At 32.5% G+C, this 10,256-nt stretch overlaps 2 protein-coding genes across 2 annotated transcripts; one reads left to right on the top strand and one right to left on the bottom strand.

Annotated features, from left to right (window-relative positions):
• Positions 1–807: 807 nt before the first annotated feature.
• Positions 808–4,074, bottom strand: LOC132252667 (rust resistance kinase Lr10-like). Its single transcript, XM_059743344.1, has 3 exons — positions 3,311–4,074; positions 2,099–2,125; positions 808–1,987 (listed from the first exon to the last, which is right to left on the bottom strand). Exons 1-3 carry the CDS (start codon positions 3,981–3,983, stop codon positions 879–881), a joined length of 1,809 nt encoding a protein of 602 aa, XP_059599327.1. The 5' UTR covers positions 3,984–4,074; the 3' UTR covers positions 808–878.
• Positions 4,075–4,770: 696 nt separating this feature from the next.
• On the top strand, positions 4,771–8,526 carry LOC132255275 (rust resistance kinase Lr10-like). The gene is made up of 6 exons (XM_059743343.1): positions 4,771–5,595; positions 5,707–5,742; positions 5,844–5,876; positions 6,081–6,122; positions 6,642–6,671; positions 7,223–8,526. The coding sequence occupies exons 1-6, from the start codon at positions 4,869–4,871 to the stop codon at positions 8,344–8,346; spliced, it is 1,992 nt and encodes a 663-aa protein (XP_059599326.1). The 5' UTR covers positions 4,771–4,868; the 3' UTR covers positions 8,347–8,526.
• Positions 8,527–10,256: the final 1,730 nt, after the last annotated feature.

The raw sequence follows: 10,256 nt of genomic DNA, 5'->3' as shown, positions 1-10,256 counted from the left end.
TGTACCATATATTGAGAGAGTTTGAGTCTATTATTATTATTACATAATCTATTGAGTCCATGTTTTTTTCCTTTCTCAACGATTACTACATGGTCACATATCATATGGCTCATTTCTCCCACAATCTAATATTTTTCGTGGTCTAGTACATATGGTCCATTGGTAATTTGTATTGATAAATCCTCAAGATCAAGCATTCACCTGACTCTCTAGCTCCTTTATTGTTAGGATACCTGCCCTATCTTCACCATTGATATGGTGTCATAACCAAAGTGCTACTTAGCTAGCAGCAAATCCAGTGTTTCATGCAAGAAGTAAACACATCGAAATCGATCTCCATTTTATTCGATGCAAAGTTCTCCAACGAGCCTTCACCATTCAGTATAATTTAGTCATTACATAACTAATTAGGCTTACTTCTCAATCCAATAAAAAAGTGGTAAAGGTAAAAAAGAAAAAAAAAAAAAAACAAAAGAAACTCTATATGGGTGTAGTGGATGGGACTCTTATTTCCAAGTTTCCTAGATCTAATTCTATTACTATTTCGTGCAATACTTTCTATCTTGAATGTGATGAACATTAGTTACTCTTAGTTGATTGAAAGGTGATCTATAGAGTTGTGTGTAGCTGAACTATAAATTGGGTTGCGAGAATATTCTTGGACATATTCATTAAAATTTAATACACAAGAAATACATACATGGGAATAAGAACTTCTGGAATCTAACATCAATTGAGCCACTGGTATAATCATTTTATACAATCATATGTTCAATTAACAGAAATATAAATAAAGATGCTATGATGTTGAACAACTACAATATGAATTTTTATTAAACTATACATTCATAATAAGTTGAACATATAGACAATTATTTTTACTCTAGTTCTGAAATTATTGCCAACTCTTGTTGAAAAACTCTACCTGGCTTGCTCAAGTTTGTTGGAACTGTTGAAGCAAAAGGGTTAGGAGGCATGGTTAACTTGTCTCCTTCTCCTTCCAACATTTGAACCACAATTTTCATGGAAGGACGATCCACTGGACACCACTGAATACATGAAAGTCCCACAATTGCTAATTTCTTTGCAATCTCAACATCTCCTTCTTCTTCAATTCGAATATGCAATTCTTCCCCTATATCCAAATGATTATAAATCCATTCTGAGAAATATACTTGGCTAGTACTCTCTACACTAACATCAATGTTCTTCCTTCCTCCAACCATTTCAAGTAACAACATTCCAAAACTATAAACATCTGACTTATAAGACACATTCCCAAAATTCCTAGATAACACTTCTGGAGCGATATAGCCCATTGTTCCCCTTACAATTGTCATAGAGACTGCACTTTGTTCCTTGGAGCACAATTTGGCTAAACCAAAGTCAGAAATCTTTGGATTAAAGTTGTGGTCAAGTAAAATATTATGAGGTTTGATATCAAAATGAAGGATTCTTTGATCACAACCTTGATGAAGATACTCAATTCCTTTTGCTATACCTATAGCAATTTCTTGAAGTTTCTTCCAACTAAGTGAATAGTTCTTGACAACTTTTGAAAATATGAACTTCTCCAATGACTCATTTGGTAAGTACTCATAAATTAGAGCTCGTTTAAATCTATCAGCACAAAATCCAACTAAACGAACTATATTAACATGGTGGATTGTACCCATTGTTGCTACTTCATTAATGAACTCTTCCCCATTTCCTTGAGAATTGTTAAGGATTTTTACTGCAACAAAAACTTCATCTGAAAGCTTTCCTTTGTACACTGTTCCATATCCTCCTTCCCCTAATTTATCTTTGAATTGACTCGTAATCCTTTTAATATCAGCATAGGAGTATCTTGAGGGCTTGAGAGCTTCATAGTCTTCTAGAAACTTTTTAACCTTTACTCTATTATCTCTTTCTACTTTATTTGAGCTATAGACTCGATAAGCCACAACAATTACTAACATGGGAAGAAAGAAACCAAAGATTGCACCTGCATAAATAAAAAGAAGAAAACTTAAACTTTTTATTTAAATAAATAGGTAAAATAACCAAATTAAGAATCTTTATCTCTATAATAAAATATGTATAAATAGAATATTACCTGTCACAATTAATTTCTTCGATACACCTATAAAAAATTAAGAAAAAAAAAGTAATTAGCTTGTTATGCTCTTGGAATTAATAAAAACATGCTAAATTACATGTTCATGTAATATGATTTTAATCTAATTAATTTTATTCTAGGCTTCAACCTTATCTTTTTGGGTCCCTTTCTTGTATTCTATGGTTCATTTTTGAGGCAATACCAATTCTGCTACTTACTCTATCCTAACTTGTAGTGGAAATTAAAACATACCCTTCTAATCCCTATTATGTATCATAGTTTTATGTTTCATAATACCGTATTGTCTTCATGACTCCCTAAACACAAATTCATCCAATTTTATGACAAAAATAAAAATAAAAATAAAAATGAAACTCTATGTAAAAGGAATGTGAAGAAATCTCTATCCTTATTCTATACCATTATATACAGTGATCCAATTGGTAGGTACGATGACACTTGGCGATTCGATTGACCATTAACATCGAACTTCTCATGTTAGGTATAAGGGAAAAGTCATCTATGTGGATAACCATTAAAACTAGAAAATGAATATCAATTGTATTACTTTGTATTTTTAGGTTCACGTCCTTGGAAAAATAAGAAGAAAATAAAGAAAAATATTAATTGTAAGTAGGTAGGAAAGAATCCATTATAAAAGAACTTTTAACATTTTTCTTTTATTTCTTTAATTTTTCAAAAAACTAAATCCAAATAAACATTTAACTCTTTGTTCAATAATTTCCCTTAATTTTATTGAGCGCTAAAAATTCAAAGAAAGAAAAGAAAAGGCCTTAGTTTGGATCCATTAGTTTAGCTCGATGTTTTGAGGTGAAATGCAAGAAAAACAATATATTACTTTAACCAAAAATTCATCTAACAGGAGTTTTGAAATGTAAAAAATTATTTTCACTAATTATTTTAAATTATTTTTTCAGATTTAGAGATTATTTTATCCCTTGTAATCAAATTATTCTCCTTTCTTCTTCTTCTTTTTTTTTTTTTTTTTTTTTCAGATTTTCAAAATCCCAATAAAACGCAAATTCAATCAGCAGAATTTATCAGCTCATATCCTTTACAATGGTTTTTTTTTAATTCCAAAATGGAGCATTTGTATATTAAATCATAGTAGAGGATATGAGGTGAGCATGAAAGATGAAAAGAAGATGAATAGAAGATGAATGGGGAATTAAGATGCAGTCTCTTTACCTTTAATACATTCAGTTTCTGGTTCCCTGCTATTACTCTTCTTCAGTCTGCATATTTTTCCTCCTTCTGGGCAGCTTCCACATATTGATTTCGACCACTTCAAAGAAAATGCACTTCCATTGAACATATAATCCCCATAATCTCGATTACCTGGAGCTGAAGCGTTGTAAAGCCTGCGGCAAGAGGATAGATCCGTATATTGGACAAGTCCGTTGGAATAAACAGCATAAACTGGGTTACCAGGGATAGAAAGGCAAGGGATGGACTGAAAACGAGATGATTCTGTTTTGTCTGAGGAACAATTGAACAAGGTGAAGTCCCGTTCAAATTTGAAGAGGAAGGGGGAGGCAGCTAAATTGAGGTTTCGAAGCTGTCTCGCAAGGCAATTATCCGGGTCCTGGACAATGATTTCCCGGGATTTGTAAGCTATTTTCTTCACCAAGAGCTTTACCGAAACTGGCAGGTCTAGCATGGTCTTATTATTCTCAGAGCAAGATAACTCAAATCCCGGATATCCACAGTGGTGTGGCTGGTGTTTTAGACTGAAAGGGAACCGGATGAGTGGACCCTGGTCGCCACAACCATTCGATGTCATGCACTCATCTCGGCCCCCTCTCATCTCCACAAACAAGGTCAGAAACAAGAACAAAAACAAACAGAGATATCGATCCATTTTTATGGAAGGAATTTGTGATTTTTGCCAAGGACAGAAATCTCTGGGATAGGAAAGAAAGAGGAAAGGGAGATACAAATATCGCGAGGAGATTAGCCTGAAAATTTATAGAGAAGAATTGTAGGAAGGAGGATTACTGCGGTGGTACATTTTACTAATACATTTTCACTTTATAACAATGTCCTTTCACCCTGTATCACATGTATATGTTTATTTTGTCTCTTTCAAAATGTAAGTATTCCATTTAATTTATACATATGTAAGTCACATTACCTACTCTAAAATTTAATAATACTTCATTTATTATAATTTAAATCTAAATGGACCATCCTCCTTAATTTATTTTGTATGTTTTTTAAAAATCAAATTTTGAGTTAAAGTAGGCATTTGATTAGAAGAAATAAAACTTAATATACAAATAATAAAAAACTATATAAAACATATAGAAGTTTAAATTATTGGAAAAATGGTAACTTAGCATGATACCGTACATAATTCATTATTTGTACAAGGTTAATTTGGTATACATTATGGCCATGTCGAGGAAAGTTGCTAATTCAGTAGTAAGATCCTTTTTTATAAAAAAAAAAAATTAATTTCAAATATAGTGATTCTTGATTTTCATTTTCATTATGCTAATTCAGAAGCCTCTAATGATTGAACCTGATCATGAACAGAGGGTGGGTATGCGTTTCTTCAATGTGAAGTTATCCACACAGAGAAAAATCAAAGTAGTTGACTATAACAGTCAATAAGGCTCATTTCACACTCTTTCACCTTGCAGGAAAATTGGGACCGCAAGCCTGTTGGGGGATAATTTGATATCTCTCTCTTAAATTAAACATAAAACTGAAGAGTTCCAACTCCGTATCTCTCTCAAATGTTATGATGTTTAGAGAAGCAAAACTTGTGGCGTTAGCGCTCTTCCACACTTTCTTGCTTGCAATTTGTGCTGTTAATGGAAACCAGACTTGCAAACCCTCTTCTTGTGGAGAGATTCAAAACATCAGCAACCCTTTCCGATTGAAAGGTGATCCATCTGGGTGTGGTTATCCTGATTATGAATTGGTCTGCGAAAACAATCGTACTATGGTAAACCTGGACCATGGGAAATTCTATGTTGCTGATATCAACTACGATCACTATACCATTCGGGTAGTGGATCCTGGGGTCGAAAACGGCAACTGTCTCTCAACTCCTCTGTATTCCTTGTCATATTACAGCTTGGGTTCATATGATACAAATTGGGAGGAAGTGACCAATACAACGGTTTTGATGAACTGCGAGCAGCCAATAAGTGATGGCAACTATATTCCTATCACTCCTTGCAACAGAAGCAATGTGACTTCATCTTCCTCACAAGCATATGTTTATGCACTAGTCGGAGATTTATACATGGAGGTGGGAGAGATTAAGTATTCATGCACCATCCTCAGGACTATTGCTACTCGATTCTTGAAGCACGGCAATCTTTCAATGTCAGATTTGCAAGAAGTGCTGCTTCTGGGGCTTGATCTTTCATTTTTTGGCTTCCGCTGCAAAAGCGAATGCGAGGTGAAAGGGCTAAACTGCTTGCTGGATTATAGCAATTATACCGTACAGTGCACCAAACGTATGAGCAATGTTTATTTTTATCCATTCATGTATTTATTTTGCTTGCAAGCATAAGTCCCTTCAACATTTTATAACTAATAATATTTGCTTAATTGGTTTGATCTTGCAGGTCGGAACTTTCTGACATGGTTCTTTCTCTTTATCAGTGAGACTTTGGGAGTTTACTTTTATTATCTTTCATGTTCATTTTTACTTCTATTATCTTTCTCATGTTAAATTCAATTTATGTTGTTTTTCTGTTAACAGGAGCTATATTAGGTGTGGACCGTTTTATCGAATGTAAGGCTTATTAGTTCCATTTGTTGTAGAAGAAAGATAGAGATTTTTATTTATTTTTTATTTTTTTATTTTCATTCCATTAATTTCAAGATGGTACCTGTGGGCTGCTTAATATCATTGTCTAGTTGGCAGTCACATAGAGCAAAATGCAAAAGCTTCTTCTACTTTTACCATTGACCATATTTACTGAATTTCAACCTGCAGACTTCGGATATCTTTCGGATGGAGGCGTAACAACTTTACAAGGTAAGCTTTGACAAGTTCTTTATAATAATAAAAAAAAATTATTAATTTGATGATAAAATGAAATGATAATTTATTTTTGGAGTTCACGATAAATGAATAAAATAAAGAACTGATATTCTAAATTACACATTCAATCCCACAATAGTCAGTATGTGGTATGTGCTTAATTTTATTTTTAATTTAAATATATATAATAAATTTCTAAAAATTTTAAAAATATTATAAGACATTTGAGACTGAGGTCATAGCTGAATAAAGAAAATATATTTAAATTAATCAATAGTATAATAAATGATTGGATTTTTCGTCCACTTAACTAATAATAACTATGATGATGATTATTATTATTAATATTACCCTTTCTCTTCTATCCTATCCATCTCTTCCTAATTTTTAATCAAAACCAATAGCAGTAATAATATTTCTCTTGTATTTGTTTCTTGCTCATTTTAAATCTATCATATGTATGAATCTTTCTTTTCTTGAACTTAATAATTTTTGTTCCTCTCATATTTGCAGCTGGGGCAGTCTTGATATTTCAACTCATGGGTAAGGCTTCCAGATCTCAATAAGTATATAATTGCACACGTCTTATACCTCTTTTTGCCTGGCACTTTTGGAATCCTTTCATTCAAGATAAAAGCCGACAATCAAGTTTGGCAATGCATTTGGTTGTACAAGATGAATCATAAATTGAAATTCCAATTTGTGAAATTCAGAAATTTTCTTTCAAATAAAATTATTATTATTTTTAAAAAAATTTGTGATGTATTTGATTTCAAATTATTCCCAAATTTGTTAGAGTACAAGGAAATTGAAGAATATAGTTGGAATTTGGCATCTAATTTCATTCCTTAATTTTGTACAACAAAAAAAAATTTCTCAATTGATTATTCCATCCTTTATGTATATCATGCTGTCACCCAAAAGAAAAAGAGTCACATAACTATGTTTGAGTGGAAATCCAAAACCTAAGATATGGGTGAAATGACCATTTCAAAACTAATTCTATTTGCTGGATTTGATGATTGAATGTGGTTAGATGATTATAAATCTTCCTCTGACGTTTTTCATATCTATAACATGTGATTTATATGTAGCCATGATCATTATCGGACGAGCTGTGATTGGTATTTTGTGCCTCTTTGCCTATTTAATTTACAAGTTTCGACGGAGACACTTATCATTAGATGATGATATTGAAGAATTCCTACATAACTACCAAAATCTTCAACCAATCAAATACACATATTCGGACATAAAGAAGATGACTTATAATTTTAAGCATAAATTAGGTCAAGGAGGTTTTGGTTCTGTGTACAAAGGAAAACTCCGAAGTGGCCGCATTGTAGCTGTGAAAATGTTGGTTATGTCAAAGGCTAATGGGCAAGATTTTATCAATGAAGTTGCTACAATTGGAAGAATTCATCATGTTAATGTGGTGAGACTTGTTGGATTTTGCATACAGAGATCAAAATGGGCCCTTATATATGACTACATGCCCAATGGATCTCTTGATAAGTTTGTTTTTCTTGATCAAGGAAACAACATTCCTTTGAGTTGGGAAAGATTATACAAGATTGCACTTGGAGTAGGACGTGGGATCGAATACTTACATCAAGGGTGTGATATGCAAATTCTTCATTTTGATATCAAGCCACACAACATTCTTCTTGATGAAGACTTCACACCAAAAGTTTCAGATTTCGGTCTTGCAAAATTATACTCAACAGATGAAAGTATTGTATCAGTCACTGCTGCTAGAGGAACCTTGGGCTACATTGCTCCTGAATTGTTCTACAAAAACATTGGAGGTGTATCATTTAAGGCTGATGTTTATAGTTTTGGAATGTTGTTATTGGCAATGGTGGGAAAAAGGAAGAATGTGAATGCATTTGCAAGGCATTCAAGTCAAATATATTTCCCATCATGGATTTATGATAGATATGATCAAGGAGAGGACATGGAAATGGGAGATGCCACTGAGGATGAAAAAAAGTATGTAAGGAAAATGGTGATAGTTGCGCTATGGTGTGTACAAATGAAGCCTGTGAATCGTCCTTCAATGAGCAAAACATTGGAGATGCTTGAAGGAGCTATTGAACTATTGAAAATGCCTCCTAAGCCAACTCTATGGTCTATCGAGAATCATGAGCAATCCATGGTAGAGGTACCAATTTCATCATCCAATTCCATGGGTACAATCAGCTTAAATGGAAGGTAGTCCTACTCCATCTAGTTGCTTATTTTGTAATCCAATAATAATGTGTGATTGTGTCTTATGTGTAAGGTTTCTATGAGATCAGTGTATGTAATAAAATAAAGTTTCTACTTCAAACAATAGTTTGGTTCCTTGTAAGAAAGGTTATGTACAAGTAATAAAATATCATTTTAGATGTTTGAATAGTGTTCTTGCTTGCCCGTAAAATTATCAAAGAAAATCCTCCATTTCCTTTGAAGTTCTATTTTTTTTTTCAAGTATTCTACAAAAATAATTATTAGGGTTGTAGATGTTCAAGTAAGTTATTTTGTTATAACTTGTTGCTAGTAGTAATCTGGGCTTTCAAGGAACAATAGTGCCAATTACAACATTTCTTTTGTAAGTAATTCCATATAGTTTTTGTTAGAGAAGTGTCCTTGGGCCCTCTAAAGGTTACAATTACATTCTTGGACATATGATTGCACCATTCCATATATGGTTCTTCGAATTAGTGGACACTTTGATTTCTCCATTCATAGATTTCTACTCCTTGTTGAAATTTAATTAGGACTTTGATCTTACCCTTCACACTTTAAATCAGGCTCTCAAATCAAAAGTTGCATTTTAATAGAGAAAGAATTAACAAAGAAGGAACAATTTGAGAGCTCAAACCTTTCCTTGGTATATGTCTATTACTATAATTCATTATGAGCATAAAATTGTAGGAGTAATTAAATATTCAAAATTTTAAAATGGTCTCCTACAGCCATCACACTCCTTCAATAATTTTTGTGGACCATTGTACATGTGGTCAATTTTGATGCTTTATTTATTGAATATGACTTTTCAAATAAAACCATCGAGTCAATTTTCTTGACACTAAAAGTAAGTTGGTCCTTATATTTATAGGACTCTATCTCTTTTATCTTTAGAAATGTGAAATGTGGTAGATGTGATAGGACCATAATACTACATGAATTATGCCGATAATACCATACATTGTATTTCAGTACGTATCTATGAGCAATGTCTATTTTAATTTATTTATGAATATATTTTGCTTGCTAGATTTCCGAAGCTTCACTCCCATTAAATATAAAATATGGGGAATCTAGATTTTCCATGAATTGGTCAAAACCTGTGTGTGGAAATTGTGAAGCAAAAGGTGCGAAATGCAGGCTGAAGATGAGTAATGACATGTAATCTGAAATTGAGTGCGTAAAGAAGCCAGAAAAAGGTACGTGCTACACAATATTAGCCTATGCCATATTCCTTTGCACCCTGATATGGAACCTCTTCTCCAATAAATGGGAATCAATATTATTAATGTGCTGCATTTGAGATTGGGTACAAATAGAAGAGGATAAGAATATATACATAGATCGTTCTCTAGCATTCCAATATATCCAATATAATTCAGCCACAACATGTGCTATGAAACAATACTAAAAGTCTGTTTGGTAATAATTTTAGCAAGTGCTTTTAGCATGAAAAGTGTCTTTTAAAAAAAAAAAGGGTTTAACAAAATTTATGAAATGTTTTTAAAAATTTGAAAAATTCTTTGTAGTATTTATTTTTTAAAGAAATAAGATGAGTAATGACATGTAATCTGAAATTGAGTGCGTAAAGAAGCCAGAAAAAGGTACGTGCTACACAATATTAGCTTATGCCATATTCCTTTGCACCTTGATATGGAACCTCTTCTCCAATAAATGGGAATCAATATTATTAATGTGCTGCATTTGAGATTGGGTACAAATAGAAGAGGATAAGAATATATACATAGATCGTTCTATAGCATTCCAATATATCCAATATAATTCAGCCACAACATGTGCTATGAAACAATACTAAAAGTCTGTTTGGTAATAATTTTAGCAAGTGCTTTTAGCATGAAAAGTGTCTTTTTTTTAAAAAAAAGGGTTTAACAAAAT

The sequence above is a fragment of the Vitis vinifera genome, chromosome 16 (assembly GCF_030704535.1).
Source record: "Vitis vinifera cultivar Pinot Noir 40024 chromosome 16, ASM3070453v1".
Classification (NCBI taxonomy): domain Eukaryota; kingdom Viridiplantae; phylum Streptophyta; class Magnoliopsida; order Vitales; family Vitaceae; genus Vitis; species Vitis vinifera.
Note: the sequence above shows the minus strand (reverse complement) of the source record. Positions and strands in the feature narration are given on the sequence as shown.